The 16,886-nt window shown below is 38.8% G+C and overlaps 1 protein-coding gene across 1 annotated transcript in view; it reads right to left on the bottom strand.

The window, feature by feature from the left end:
* Positions 1 to 1,279: 1,279 nt before the first annotated feature.
* igsf9a (immunoglobulin superfamily, member 9a) overlaps positions 1,280 to 16,886 on the bottom strand; it is a gene marked incomplete in the record, with an annotated part of 57,265 nt that continues 41,658 nt past the window's right edge. The window contains 7 exon segments of the mRNA XM_062434179.1: positions 1,280 to 9,452; positions 11,742 to 11,815; positions 12,406 to 14,721; positions 15,027 to 15,063; positions 15,411 to 15,528; positions 15,530 to 15,609; positions 16,490 to 16,574. Of these exon segments, the coding sequence (XP_062290163.1) occupies positions 9,289 to 9,452; positions 11,742 to 11,815; positions 12,406 to 14,721; positions 15,027 to 15,063; positions 15,411 to 15,528; positions 15,530 to 15,609; positions 16,490 to 16,574 (2,874 nt within the window).

Raw genomic sequence — 16,886 nt, 5'->3', positions numbered from 1 at the left:
AATATAATCGGCACTTGTCACTTAGAACATTATTACTATTTAAATGAACAGTTTTTACAAGTGTGTGTTTATTGGCCTTATTAAACTCTGTACATCTCATCCAATGAGTACAGAGTATATATTTTTTAATATATTACAGTACTCTAGTTAAAGGGCTTACCTGCAGACTTAGTTACACAGTCATGAATTCGGTCCATCTGTAGTAACGATCCGTGGTATACAGAGATGACCCAGCCTGGTCTGGGAGGCACTGTCCCAGGAGGTAGGCTCGATAGGTGTGCTGCTCACGTTGGGCCAACCCCTGCAAGCGTGTCTCCTGAGAGGGACAGGCTGATGTGGGCTGGACTTTCTGCAAAGGTGGTGCAGATCATCCATACACTAAGAGCAGGATCCACCACTGCTTGCTACAAAGTGGTTAAGATTCCCATGCTGGTCTGTGTGGAAAGGAGACTGGACTCCCTGATGTGCAGTGGGCAAGGTTCTTTCCTATCTACAATATCTGGTGGAAAAGGGGTATCTGGTGGTAGCTATTTCCTCCTCTCATGAGGGTTTTGGCTACAGACCTGTCTTCACCCACCCCCTTAGGGAGTCATTGTAGATCCCACTGCTATTCTTGGCACTTCTTATGCCTATACTTAACCGACCTAAGCAACCAAGGCAACAAGTGGCTTACTAGCCAATCAGAGGCAGAGTAGTAGTAGTAGCATTAGTAGTTGTAGGGTATGTGAGAAAGAATGAAGGTTACAATATTGTAACTCTAGTTCTATAAGCACATGTGGAGCCATCTACCTATGGACCCTTCTGCTCCTACGCTATCTACTGAAGTGGCTTTTGGCTTTTCCAAGGTAACTAGTTGGTGCATCCTGCTTGACCAGCTGGACGTACATGCAAATTTCAATGAGGGATTGTGTGCATATGATTGGAGGAGAATTATGGTGAGAATGGTTTCTCACCATGTACCAGCTACATTTTTTATGGTTTGAAACTACACTTTGGCGATTAATTCCTATGCCAGTGAGCATTATATTCACCCGAAATAGCCTCATTTTTCAAAGGGTTTGCATCAACATCCAGTATTTCAGTATGCAAAACACTCAAAACAAGCAAAGGGGAATACCATTCAGTTTAAGAAGTCACGTTACATCTCTGGCGGAGGAGAGTCTGATCGATGTTTGTGAACACAAATACCTTTCATCCAGTGTCAGATAAACAACGTAATTTAAAGAAAAGAAGAAGAAAGTTACTTAAGTGGAGGAAATCTGAGCCTGCACAATAAAAACAGGGTTTATATTTTTTTATTAAAACATGACATATAGTGTTGCTCTGTTAGGCTTTAAACTATGATTTATACAGGGGGAAAAAATCAATGAACAGTTTAAAGAGGCAGTGAAAGACACAGGATTTAGAAATATAGCATGTGATTATTTCATTGTACATAGGTTCTTAAAATGTATTTCTTAAATGTATGACAATATTGCATTTGTATTTAAAACAATGGAAACCCTGATTCAGGGATTGCATATAAGTAGTTAAACTGTCTCAAAGTAATTACTTTACATGACACAAAATACACACAACATAGGAAACCAATAAACCACAGCTGACTTCTAACTTAATAGCTGCTACAATATCAAAATCAGTTATTTACGTATAAAACATCACAAATCATAAATTCATTATCCAAACATGAACAATAGTAGCTCCTAATGAGGAAACCTGCACAATATACAGACTTAATCTTAACATATGTTGATATTTTTTCCCATCTTGATTAGCTCTTTTGTTTCATTACATCATCATTGTTGTAAACATTATTGCAAGCCAAGTAAGTAGCTCATTAACCATAAATACAGAAATCATAACAAAGCAAATGCTTAATTCTTATAATTTACAAGCAAACAGTACACATAAATATATGGTTGATTTTAATATTACAAAGCAGTATGTTTGTCTTTATGTAATAATATAAAACAAATTTTAAAAGTAGTCTGCCATTCCAAGTATATTGAGTCTAAAAATTTTAAGGATATCATAAAAACTACTTGAGTTAGTAAAAAGAGAGCCATTTGTATCGGTCATATTTATCAATCAAGAACCTGCAAAGTGCTTCATAATGTCAACAGCCGCTGTGAAAAATTGGGCTCAATTATCTTTTTCGTACAAATGGGTTTTCAAGGACACACTAAACCCGACGATTATAATGTCATCAATTCTGGATGAACACGCTTCGTAATCAGTGAGAGAATAAAGAAACACTTACTGCAAGGTTATTGCCCTTGGGATAACAAGAACACAGATGTATTTCAGAAAGTCTGTCTCTCTGGCGAATGCCTAATTAAAATGAAAGCTAAAGTGGAGGTTAAGAAAGATTCTGCTGTACTATAAAACCAATACAAGAGAAGAAAAGTCATTTTCTCCCCTGATGCTATTATTCCACACTCTGCTGGGAGGCGTTCAGTGAGGTAATTAACTTCGCTGACATGTTGTGAATTCTCGCCTCACAGACTGGATGCTGGATGTGCAGATAGACTTGATTGAAAAACGCCCATTTAGGTTTCAATCTTTAAATTATCCACGACCGACCATATTTCTACGGTAACATTGCTGATAATCACACTAATTTTACACTTGGCAGGAGATAATGGTTACGGCTTATCCTCAGCAACGAGCACTAATTGCCAACCTCATTCTTTCTGTCATGCAAACAAAATACCTGCTGTACTTGAAACAAAAAAATAATTACGAATATCTGCTAGGTTAAATGATAAATTCCTGTATCACAGTGGAACATAATATGAAAATAGGGCAGTCCTGCCGATAGAGTAGGAACTGATCATGGGTGCAGGTAATATCTCAGATCCTAAATGTCTCATGAATTGATGATATATTCCACAAAAACTAATAACGTTGCTTATTTTATCCAAGTAACTATCAAAAAATGAAAGTTGTTTAATTAACAGTATAAAGCTGACCAAACCCCAACATTTAATGAAGTAAAATCAGATGTTTTCTGCTTTTAAATAACATTAAATATAATTTCTCAAGATCAACTTCCGAGCACTCGATGACACAAATCATGATTTAATTAATTAGCCTGGATTTCTGGCTAATGTATTCAAAATGTTCAAGAGCTGTTAACTCACTTAACTTGCATGTCACACTGAAGTTTCCACAGTAGAGAAAAGTAAAGCTTGTCAACTTTTAATTGAGTGCGTGCTTTGGCCTCCAGGTAAAATAACTGAAGAAGTAGTGTGCTGTGAGCTGTGAGCTGGGCATTTGCGAGTGACTTAAGGTGATGAAAGACATTTACATTCTAGGTGAGTTTGACTCAGCGATGACTTAGATAGAACATGACTTTCTCAGATTTCCTTTATGTTGTAATCAGTAAGTGAAATCAGACTCTCTTTATGATAAAATTTATGGCCAGCATTTTTTCAGCAGCCGCCATTCAATGTATTCATTGCCTGTAAATTACCTCTTTACATTCATAGACCTTTTCACTGTTAGTGCTGGAGTCTGCCATGCAGGATTCATTACCTGAACAGGGGGGTTTCAGAGGGTTTTCACGAGGCATGCATGTAACCTAGGGTTACTGTTTGTAATTGTATCTCGTTGATATCTGCCTCATTGTTTAGTCTCCTGACTCTGCATCAGAGCTGTATTAAGTTACTGCTTATGAAACAACAAACAAAGCATTTCCATCTGCTGCAAGTTCACACTCAAAGTTTTCAACTGGCAATGCACTGTCACAAGAAATGTAATATGTGTCAATGAGGTTTGTGCCTGCTCATTGAACATCTACAAAACAAGACAACTGTCATTTTTGACATTTTCAGTCAGCAGATTGAGTAATGCAACAACAAGTAGTCTAAGGTTGCTGTTGTGTAGAAAGTTACTCATGCCTCGTGAAATCAGTTTAAAGTTGCTCATGGCATAATGGATAAAAGCAGATTATTGACTCATTTATATCATAAAACAGTAGACATTATTGGCCTTTTACAGATATATCGGTATTTGTGTGTATGTTGTCCGATATGCACCGATATTTTTTTTAAAGTTACATTGGCAGAATTTTATGTGTAGCTGATCCTTTTCCTTAATTCAAGTTTAATATACATGTAATTCTTTTTTTTTTGTTATTTATAATTATTGAATTCCCTGTGACGCTTACTGTTTCAGTGAGCGTTTATTGTTAAACTGTTAAATATCATGCCTCCAATTACATATCTTTACACAACTGTGTTTATGAAGAAAAAGTGTGCTTTAACCCTCACATACTGTTCACATTCGTATTATATTAATATTATATATTAGTCTCTATCCCCATCTATTCCCAATCAGTCATCAATAAATATTTGATTAGTCTCATGGGAAAAAGACATTCACGATCACTTTTTTATGGTCAAGGTGAACATTTTATAGAATACAACATGTTTAAATGCTGATCTTTTTTTTTCTTTTTTCATAAACTCAGGCCAGAGTTGCATATATATGCAGTTTATTTCCATTTGTGTATACTGTGGGCCACATTAAGAAAAGTCCATCTAAAAGAAATGTATATATGGTGTTTTTATAGCTCTCAAATGAAAAAAGGGTCAAATTTGACCCTGAATAGTATGTAAGGGTTAAATATATATATTCTGTATAAATAAGATTATCGGCCAATATATCTATATCGGAAATGTTTTACTTTGTAATATCGGTATTGCTATCAGCTCAAAAAATCCAGCATTGGTAGGGCTCTATAAAAGAGTTCAAGTTTGTTTGGCTGCACTGTAAACAGAAACACCAGCTGCTCTTCTGTTTCTGTCAAAGTAGCTGCTCAGGAAGTGTTTCTTATAGTTTTAAACTGCACTCGCTGTCGCCATCAGTAACCGTAGGTATCACTAATTACACCACATTTGAAACTGTAAGAGCACATGTAAAAAAACTGACTTCTTTCACGTCTTGCTTAAATAAGGTCAACATCATTAATGCCTCCAAGAAGCATGTCAGCCATGCAAAGTTATTGCATTTTTTACAAAAATTAGTTTCAAGCATAATGGCGTCTCAATAAGTAATCACACTTTCAGTATTTTTGATTCAACTGAAACCCAAATATAGCATCATTCCTACAATATTCTCTACCTTCTGTATAAAGCTGATAACGCTGTCACTGTGTCACTTCTTGTATAGAAATTTTAGAAAAAGGAAACACAGAATGAAATAAGTGTCTTCAATGAAAAATATCACTTCACAAACAGACTGTCACTAGTGTGTTTGCAGGTAAAGATTGAGCTGAGAAAAATGCCTGTGAATACATGGATCACAGCATGAACTTGGACTGGAAAACAAAAAAGTTACCTGTCAATGTCGAACCGCTGTTTGTCATTCGAATGCTGCGAGTGTTCGCTTTTGAAATAAGCTGCTGAGATACCCCCAACAAGGCTTTTGACTTGTACACACTCATTACTGCATTCAGTGTTTGCCGTATTGTGAAAACTCTACTCTACAGCCAGAGACAAGAAATACGTGTTTGTCCCACCTCATAATCTCTGATGTCAAAGTGATACAAATAAATGGAATTGCGGAGGATTAAAAAAGATGACTGTGACATTACCTCCAATCATTTTCTCGGGATGGGGGGGGTTGTCTGGTGCTGCATTACTAATACCATTAGTATAATTAGAAGCTCGTTCAGATGTAAGACAAGTATTTTATCAGTCAATGAAGTCAGCTGCCCGCTAACTGTCAAAAGAGCGGCACCGAGCTGTATATCTGTACACCATCACAGATTGCTTAGCTGGTTTAACATTGTGTAAATGGAGAGAGAAGCTGCTCTTGCCATTCAGTTCCTAAAGATCTATGACAAACACTAAATAGAGCTTTTAAACAACAGACCTGTAGATGCTGAAATTAAGCTGTTTCAGATATGATTAATCCAATAAATCTATAGTAAATACTACTACCTTTCATTTTCTTGACTTTTTTGAAATTTTGTTCTTTCACAAATGGAGGGAAAACATAACCTTAATGAAAACTGACAGAAGAACACCATAAACTATAGAAAGGGCTAATTATTTTCATTGTTTAATTAAAAAAATCTGGGAATTTTAAGCTTTATTAAAATCAGTAAAAATTTAATTTTAATGAATCAGTAATATAAAACTGTGGTTGAGATTTGGACTATTGAAATACCATTGACAGCCTAAACCTTCTGTAGTTTTATAATTGCTGTAATTACTTGTAAGGGCTTTGGCGTGTAGTCAACATTTTATTTGCATTCCCCTACATTTTTATCTTGATTTTATATAATATGACGCCTTTTTTCCGGTCATCTTCTTTATATATCCTGGAAGGAACCTCTTTTAAATGCGGTACAGTTTTTAGTGAAAATTGGTAAAAAAAAATTAAAAACCCTAACCCTAACCCTATGATCAGAAACTTAACATTTATGACTTAACTGCGACTGACTAATTTTCCTGACAGGCAAACATTCCGAAAAAAATGCTATAATCAGTTATTTTAAATACAAAAAATCCTATTGATGTTACGCTGACATTCACTCATTCTGTAAAGACTTGATTTAAACACTAATCATGATGAATTTAGAACTGTGCGTGGGCAACATGACTACAATATGGTTTTACTTTTCAATTTATAGATGACATTTCCATTCATAAGACTTTGATGGGTTTCTAGCTATGAGAGTTACTTCCTGGCATTTGTCAGGCAGTGACTCATTCACAGCTTAATGGACATAATAAAAGAGTGCTCATTTTAAAGCTAATCCCCCTAAGTAGACACAATAACTGAGAAAGGTAGCAGTATAACGATCAGGTTTATGAGCCCTCACTTGTTGTCCACGTATCTTTTTGAACACATTTCCTTTGTGCTGTTTAACTATAATTATCTATCGCTGATGTTTCTGCAAGAGCACTCAACATAAAACATACAGCAGGTCCCTGAAGGATTTTGCTATTCAGATTTTAGCTCTAAAACAAGCAGAACTACTTTTTTTTTTAACATTACATTGAGTTTACAGAAAACAAGTTTCACATATTTTTCCTTGTTTGATGTTTTGGAAGCACAATATTTAGATCCAAAAACGTAGGCAAAAAAAAGGTAGTGCTGAGTATAAATCCCAGCATGAGGTTTGATCATTTGTGGACTTGCAGTACAATATGTGTACAGCAGAAAATGAAAATGTTCTACAAAAGTGAAACATTGATTTGTAGTAAATGTAGCCTCTATGAGTGAATTTCAATTATAGGATGGATACCCAGCAATGCTCTGGTACACTCCGGAGTTCTGAGTTAATTATGGGGTTGACTAATGTAAAGGCCTTGAGCTACAGCAGTGAGCAAAACCTCTTTTCCCTTTTTTTGCACCATTGTTCATGAAGGCAAGGGAGCATGAGCATGTTTCTCTCAGCAGGTTTAGGGTCAGCAGTGGCAGGTTTGTTACTGGAGAGTCATGTGGTTTAATTCCTCAGAACAAACAGGAACTATCTTGATCGGCATTGGGGGTGTAGAGGTTGGCGAAATCAATGGTTTTAGTGAGTCCAATTTTCTAATATCAACAAACTGTATATCACAAAGAAGGATATGTAACACATATAAAATAATTGAATTGGTGATGATATGAAGGTTAGGGTTAGGGTTAGCCCAATCACTCAAGTGGCAGAACAAAATTAATTTGTGCTTCCTTTTCAATCAGGTATATCTATATAAAAATGTAATTATGCTACACAGATAATATGATGGTTCCTTCAGTATGGACTATCAGATCATAGTTCACCAAAGTTGAACTAATGCTACATTTACATCATTGCAGATGGATTGTAGCAATGGGAAAGATTCCCTCGTCGACCACACACAACTCAAGATTGATGTATGATTGCATAATTGGTTTTGTTGATTAATTAATTCATTTTCTATAGCGCTTCCTCTAGAGGGTCGCAGGTGGGCTAGTGCCAATCTCATCTGGCATTGGGCAAGAGGCTGTGGTGACAATACAGCACTATATTCATTAAATTTGGGTTTGATTACCTTAAATGACGGATGTTGGTCTTTGCATGCATATCCATATCATCAAGTGAGATATATCAGAGGTTAAAGGAAAATCCTAATCCTGGAATTTTACGTTGACTTTTTTAAATGTTGGGGATTCCACAGAAACAAATTCATTGTGGTCTGAAACTATTCTGTCTTTAATACTGACCTCATTTGCTTGTAACCCGTCAATTGGACAGTTAATGAAGAATAAGGTTGAATAATCACCCTGGCCCTATGTGGATGTGTTAAGTATTCATTGTCAACATGCCCTTGAACATGGCATTTAACTACACAAATGGTGCGACTAAAAGCACTCCCAGGTGTCAATATGAATAACAATGAGAATAAAGAAAGAATGAAAAAAAAAACAACAATCTCTCAGTGAAATGACCCTAGGTAAATTAAAGCCAAAATAAAAAATAACACTCAATTTTCCCTTTACATCCTTAAAAAAATAAACAAGGACAAACCCTACGAGTTTACTTGACCCTATTCAATTGCTGAACATAATTAGAGGTCTTGCCTCACTGAACAAGGAGAAAGGCTGGAGAGGAAACTAAAGCTTTCATCCAGTCTGAGAAGATTTTTTGGAACCCAAATATTCACAGTATTCTAGGGGCAAAGAAAAGCAGATAATGATCTCTGTTGGGGAATTACACTGTTAGAAACAATTTCACGCTTACGATAAACATTAACAGTGTAAAAAAAATATAACCTTTTATATTCAGTTTAACTTCCTTTCTTATTGGGTTTTCATAGCACCTCTTTTGTTAAATTCAAAGGTGATTGATGATATCTAAAAACTTTATCATCCAAGTCACTTGATGATGACTGAGATTCTTTTTGTCCCTTGTGTGGCCACAGGGTCCCTGAATGATGAATGCATATGAAACAGCATAGAATGTAGTGAATTCATCAGCACAGTGCTTTGCATATTAGCAGATTGGCAGATTATGTTGAAGGAAAATGTCAACAGCGTGATGGTTTGGGTATCACAAATGTTGCTCTGCCTAAGAGTAAAAGTGATTTTGTGACTTCATTACTCAATACTTGTTCCAACACCAAATGTGAACAGTGCACAATGTCGCCCAAATGAGCTGCTCTTGACTTTTTGCTTTTTTTAGTTTGAAAAAGAGAAAAGTATTGATCAGACGAAAGCTCAGTTTCTGCAACATGCGCTTTTTGTAGCCTCTTGATGAGAGTCAGTAAGTGAAAGGACACACCAGGTGAGATGAGCCGAAGGCTGGCGCTGTCAGAACAGCACGGTGTCTGGTTCTGGCTCAGCAGAGCAGCTGCTTTGATGCCCCGGGAGCAAAGAGAGCTGAGTGCAATTTTTCAGTGCCTCAGTGGAGCACTGCATGCTGGGAAGGCTACAGAACAGAGCAGGTTTCTGTAGATCCAATGAAGGAAGCAGGCCTGTAGGTAAAAAGAAAGTGTAAAATAATCTTTGAGTTTCCTGATATTTTACCACTGATGTTATTTCATTAAATGCTTTCAATCCCACATTCCCACAGATACAGAAACACTCACGAGTAAAGAGTTGGATATTAAATATTTGCCTGCATGAATACAAATTCAGGTTAGCTTCTAAATTAATTCAGAAGAATCAAAGAGGGAGAACATGCCTGACCTTTTTCTTAATTTGTTCCTGATGTCAACTTCTTTAGCTTCAATATTTTGCTGCGTGTTCCCGTGTTCAGTGCTTAGTGTTAAGTGTTGGTCTCTGTAGATGACTCTAAAAATGGTCTGTTGATGGTAATTTGATGGATAGCTTATTTTTCCTTTAGTTCACTTATCCACTTCCTGTAAGCTTTTATGTGACAGTGCCCTTTTGTTTTGGATCTTTTATTTTTAAGGTTTTCTTAGCAAAACAGGAAGTGGACGCAACAGTTGACTTGGAGAAGGTGCCATTACAAAGGCCGTCAATTAATGGTGTTAATGTAAAGTTATTAAGTTATTTTGTAATAACTAAGTATACGTCTGTGATAATCAAGCGACCTAGCCGGATTGGGAACAATGTATTGTTTATTTAGATGTTTTTTATTAATAGATTATATGTAATATATAGTTATTTTAAGTAATTTTTGCTCTTTGTTACACTAATCTGTAATGGCTGATGGTAACGGTTGAAGGCAATGGATGAATGTATAACAGTTAAATGCTACTGTTAGATTTATAACGTTTCTTGTGATTTTTATTCAATAAATTTGTTAGTGAATCCTTTCATTAATGCCCATCTGTACATTTTAATGGAGTTTGATTGATGTTTGTGTTTGTGATTTGTGTTATATACACTAATTTATTTGTTTATTTATTTGGTTTTACCTGCAGCTCATACGGTGAACATAGATAATAAAAGCTTCTTTAAAACATCAGTAAGCTTAACCACTCTCTGAATGGGGTCCGCTTCAGTCTTTACTACACATGCTAAACTACAATACCACATGTTAAGATACACAATCCAACAGGTCGGGTTTGAATATACATATATGAACCATTAAAGGTCACAATACTACATAAAAAAACATATCAAATATAATAGTATATACCCAATATCTACTGCATATCATCAGAGATATCATTTAAAAAAGTCAGTTTCCAACCTCATCAACTTTTCTGGAATTTTAAGGAATTCAGGAACCTTAACCTGCATTTTGACCACAGTCTAAATTTTGCTCTTCCACCATAGTTGCTGGTGCCAAAAATGCCTCCACTGCAGGGTTTTTAATTCATGATGGCTCAGTAAGTTTTAGGGCTGTTTGCAGAGCTGGACACCACTCATAGCTCAAACACATACCTCACAGCTGCTTCAACTTGTGTATTCATATTCATACCATAAACACTAAAATCATTAGAACAAGAAACATTGCTGTAGTCATTTCCATCTTATAATTTCTGCTGTTAAAAACAAAGTATTTTGTCTGCTTCCTGACTAGTCTAAAAACTTTGCTGTTTGTTTTCTGTGTAATTACATTCTAAAGTAGAAGTAAATAACCACAAAACACTCATCAGATCATCTTTCATTTGAAGACAGGTGCTTGTGATTATCTCCTTTCCTACCTCTGTGTGTCTCTTTTGCAGCTATTTCTTACAATAATTCACATGGCAGTAAATAAAGAACAACATAATTACTCAGTGTGGCACTGCAATCAAACTTTAATTTACTGTCTAATTTTTCCTCATCTTAACAGTTTTTTCTGATGCAATGGAAACACAAACCGGACGCGGGACTTTTAATTGCTATTTAGTTTCTTTTGCGGCATAATTCCTTGAACTATTTGGTTGAAAATAAGCTAATATTGCCATGTTAAAGGTAAACGCTGCTTAAGATTGGTAGCTGACCACACGGGTAACGACTATTTTCTATTCCATCACCCAATGAGCTCTAGTAGCCTCCTTCCTTCTAGTATCCCCTTCTCAGTTGGTGCCCTGCCCAGTATTTAGAAAGAAGTTACCCTCACTCATTTTACTCATCCACATGGGTGCTTGTATTCCCACTGGTTAAATGGTGAGGACTTGTCTACTGAACTGATGAAGCAGTTTGAATTAACAGCCAAGAGTCCTCAATGACCTCAAAACAACAGCCCAGCGCATCATTTATTTTGACCTGGCATGCTACTGCCATAATTAATGATATCTAGGTGTTTTTACCAACAACAAAAAAATCAAGCTGCAAGTTATTAATAAGAAAAGAAAAATCCTCACCATCATGGTCTCCAGGCTGTGAGCAGTAATCAGCAGCATCCCACTCATAATTCTCATCCACTGAGGGCTTTCTCCTGGAAAGGGAACAAAGTATCGCTTAATACCGAATACAAAGTCGTTTAGGATATTTTAAAGAAAACATACACATACTTCCTCCTCATAAACTATACATCAAGTCCAAAAGAAATAGAACTTTCTTTTCTCTGCTACTGCAACAGTCATGTTTACTTCATACCTTGTGCTTAATTCTTTTTTTAACAAGCAGATTAGGGTGTTTGCTAATTAGTCTTCCAAGTTTTACTTCACTGAATTTTAAATGAAGAAATGTTTACCTACAACAGAAAGAAGGATGATGAAATCACCATAATTCTCCTTTATGAAACACATGTTGCTTTATGTAAATTATATCTGCTTGTTGAGCTTTTTAAATTGCTTTTTATATTGTTTTGACACTGCGTATACCGTTATTTCAGACTCTAGAACGACCTACAACAGAATTATTCACCTGTGCATTTGCACTTCAGTACAGCTTATACATCAAAATATTAAGTAGTCTATATAAGCCTCACTTTTAAAGCCTTACAATATATTGATCACACAGGACCCTATTGCTATACATTTTCTTCTATAAAACATAATTTCCCTCATTCATGTGTCCCAGTACCTTTGGCAGGGTTCTATTTGGTGGCGATACTTGTCCTCTGTGCTCCCCTCGTACTCCTCTACAGTCTCAGGTGAGATGGTGAGGGTTGGGGAAAGGTGACAGAAGGACAGGCGTCTGTTAGCAGGCTCCATGCTCCCTCGGCCGCTGCTGGCATAGCTGTTGTAACCGCTCCCAGACTCCAGCTCTCCCTCGTAGCCTCCTGCCTCCACTTCCAGCACGTCTTCATTATCGTGCAGCCCACCGTTGTTGGGCAGAAAGCACCTGGAAGCTTCTTTCATGGCCTCCACGTAACCGCCTGCCTCTTTCACGGCCTCCTGGTAGGCGCCTGGCCATTTGGCAGCATTGAGTAAGACGGGTGTCTCACTTCTTGGCTCGTAGTGGCGAGGCACATCAGGATTTGCTATAGGCGTCTGTGGACTGCTCCTTGAAGCTAAAGGATCCACAGCATGAGGTGATAGGGAGCCAGTTTGGGTAGAAGAACTTGCAGGAGAATTCAAGATCTTCCTGGTGGGACAGCTCTGGGGTTCCCAGAACACAGAGTCTGGGTGACAGGGGGATGAAATAGAGCAGTTCTCTTGGCTGAGAGAGTCTATCCATGCATCAGGAGCCAGGAAACCTTTCTCTTTCCGTCTTCTTAAGTCTAGACTCTGACTTCGCTGCTTTGCATCCCAGGGTTTAGAGCCTCGGCTCACGGCTCTCCAGAGTTCTTGTTCTGGACTTTGCAAAGAAGCTCGGACCCTGACGATATCGTCCACAGAGGCAGGACTACGGCAGTCAAAGCTTGTGCTCCTCCTCATATCCTCATACCGGTCTCTGCGGGTCAGCGGGCGCCCGTGTTGCACATGAGAGGCAATTCTGTGGTGCAGCATTGGCTTTGTAGGCCGCATAACACATACCTCAATATCTGGCTCATCTACACTCATCTCAACACACATGTCTTCATCAGTGGGCTCGGGGAATGCAACCTCCGCTTTTGAAGAGTCTGGCACAGCACTGAGAGCTGAATTAGATCCTTCAGTAAATTTATTGCTATGGAAAGACAACGTTGAAAGGCTGCCATGACTAAGATTGTTCTGTCTCCGTGGCTCAGAGCATGAATCATTCGTTTGCATTTCTAAAACTGTGGATTGTGGTGAATTATCATAGCCCTCTGGTGCTGCCTCTACCCTTTCATATCTCTGGTGCTTTGAGTAAAGATGTGGGAGAGTTAATCTGTCTTTGGAAACACTGCCTGCCTCCTCAGATCGGAGGGGGGTCTGTTTGGTGAAGGGCAGAGTGGGGTGATGGTTGCCTGACTGAAAACAAGAAAGACTTGAAGGTGTAGATACATTGAAACTGGTCCTGGGTGGGATCTGTGTGGGAGGAGAGACAAGAGGACGGCCTTCCCAGTGGACAGAAGGTGAAGTGTAAAGGCTCTGAGACAAGCCAAAGATGTCCTTGTTGCCTTGGGGGTATCTATGTGGCAAGGTGCTGCTCTTATAGTTCCAGACACGCTCATAACCTTCATCCTCTCTGTTCTCTGAGTCTGGCTGCTCCATCCTCATTTCTCGCATGGAGTTTCTTTGCAGTGTGTACTTCTGGAGCTCCTTCTCCATCTCCTCCCTCTCCTGAGCCAGTTTCAGACAGTGACTCAGGTTCCCTCTCTCCCGCTCGTGCTCCATTTGGAGCACTAGAGTGCTGGCGGTCGTAGAAGGCTGACCAAGGCTGGACCGAATATGTGGGAGCATTGGAAAAGTGGGAGATAGGTTTCTGTCTTGAGGAGGAATGGTGGTAAAACTACTGTTTGAACACAGGCTGCGGAGGTCAGGAAAGCCACCATAGTTTGCCTTCTGGTCCAATATATAAGGATCATAATCAGGGAGGTGCTGGACTGTAGCACAGATTTGGCTTGAGGAATTAGCTTGTTTGTGAAGTGGGAGATCAACAGAGAGAACAAACGGCAGCCCTTTCCTGTCCGACTTGTCCGAGCGAAGCGACACGGACCTTCGGACGCTAGCGGAATGGTCATATCTTAAACTTTTCTTGCTGTGAATGCTCAGTGTGTCATGGTCAAATGCTGGGAGTAAAAACCGCCCATCTGGACCTCTAGCGATCAACTCAATCGAAGGAGAGAGTGGAGAAGATGTTGTCCTAGAAATGCTCCCTCTACTGTAGCTGGACTGTAATTGTTTCTGCCGATGATGATTATCAGCGCTGGAGGAACCGTATGTTTGCGAGGAGGGGGAGGTGGCAGAGGAAGTGGTGGGATAGAGGATGCTGCCTGGTAGTAGGCTTTTCTTCAACACACTGTCTGGACTGCCGGTGCCTGGAGTCTTTCTGTGAGAGAAAGAGAGAGGGGTGGGGGGGACGGAAATTGTAAGAAAACCGGGGGTGTGAGAGGGAGAGAAATAGAGACAGAGATAATAAGACGAGTGAGAATGAAAGAGTGGGCGGGAGAGATGTAGACAGACAGAGACCAAGAACAGCAGCGGCAGTGGCAGCAATAGAAAAAGATGAAGACGACAAAAAAAAAGAAAAAAACAACTGAAGTTCTGGCGCTTTGAACATATTTTAGCTTCTAAGGGAAGTGGAAGGAAAGGTCAATGAGGGGTATAACAATGACATGATAAAGGGGTACTTACCTTGATGGGGAGGATTTATAGATGGCAGAGGGGGATTCTGAAAGGGAGGGAAATGGCAAGATGGTATCTGACTCATTAGGATACAACCATACTGACCAAGAAGTAAAAACATAATCAACCCTAATAAGAGCCCATTAAAGGGCCTGAGGCACTCAGGCTTGTCCAAAAAGTTAATTACACTTACATTTATCAGCCACTAATGAGAAATTACCCTAATTAGCAAGTAATGTAAATGACATCAATAACTTTTACAACTGAATGGACGAGCAGGGACAAGATCCAATGCAGATGGGTATGATTTATATAATGGATTGAAAGCGCCTTCAATATTTTATTGAATAAATGATGATATTCATGATGCAGTTCATCAAAGCGAGTGTCTGCTGAGGCTCAGGAGTGAGGGGTGGTTTACATCCTTCTTCTTTCTGCGCCGCTGGTCCCTCTTGTGGCTGATGACACAGGCGGACCCCAGCAGCAAAGCCAGTGCCAAGCACATGAAGCCCGACCCCGCCCAGCACACCGGCAAGTAATGGCTCCGGGACGAACTCCAGGAGTCGGGACGTGGCGGGGTATATCTCCATCCCTGTGACATAATTTCACAAATAAAGTGTGACTGCCGAGTCAGCATTAACTATGACATAAAAACAAAAACAACACACACACTTACACAATACTAACTGATTAAAGAAGCATTAAAGAAATAGACTTTTTTTCATTTTTTTTGTTTTAATTTATACATTTTCTTACAATATAATAATATTTCAAATTTCAATATTGTTTTTATATTTAGGTTGAAAAAATAAGCTTTGTTCATAAAGCTGTCCAATCATCTGATCATACTGACTGACATGCATATTTCATGCCTCTTGCATCACCCTGTTACTACTACAATGAATACAACTCTTTTACATCACAACCAGGGAAACTCATAAATACTAGATTGCTGTGACGTTTGGTATTAACAGTCTTAAGTGTATTTACTCTCCCATGTGATGATGATTATCATCAAATCATAAACTTGATTGTTCTGCATAATTTGCTCAGACATACGACAGACTGAGCTTATCAGCTGAGCTTTGTTAAACAATATAGAATCTATGGCTCTGATTGCTGTAAAGCTGCTTGGCTAAGCATTGGGGGTTGTAGATCTGGTTGATATCCCTAGACCATATCTAATGAAATATTCTTGTCACACACATGAGAATCAGAAAAGACCGGTGCAAATTGTATTGTGGGCTCTTTTGAGAAGTTATTAGTGAGCTATTTCTATCGTTCAGGCTTTCTAATGGACAGCGTTCCTCGGGGCCCTGCTCTAATTCTGGTCAACGCTGGGAACTAAGCGATGGGGGGAGGACATAAAGAAAGAGGGAAAAGAGTTAGAAAAAGAGACTGAGAGGAGGACTGGTTGAAACAGGGGGTGGGAGGAGAATGTGAAAGGGGCAAGGTTGCTTTCGAACACCTACCCACGGTTGAGACATTGACTGATGGACTGGGCTCGCTCAGCAACTCCCCGCGACGAGATAGCAGCCGCAGCTCATACACACAGTCCTGCGACCAGCATCCGCACACACACACACACACACACACACACACACACACCACACACAACAGTGGGGAGGACAGAGGATGAAACCACACTTTGTCAACACGGGACTGTGCCTGCAATGCTAATGAATCTCATTTGAATTTGTGTAGGCCTATATAGGAAAGAAAAAGGAGGATAAAAAGGCAGGAAGAAGAAATGGCTGCACATACAGATTGATAGAGAGACAGAAAAGTGATGGCTGCCATGTAGTGTGCATAATTGAGAGTCTACAAAAGTGAAAGCACAGAGGTATAGCCTAGATAAAAATCTCTAAG

This window comes from Scomber scombrus, chromosome 15 (assembly GCF_963691925.1).
Source record: "Scomber scombrus chromosome 15, fScoSco1.1, whole genome shotgun sequence".
Classification (NCBI taxonomy): Eukaryota; Metazoa; Chordata; class Actinopteri; order Scombriformes; family Scombridae; genus Scomber; species Scomber scombrus.
This window is presented reverse-complemented; position numbering and strand designations above follow the sequence as displayed.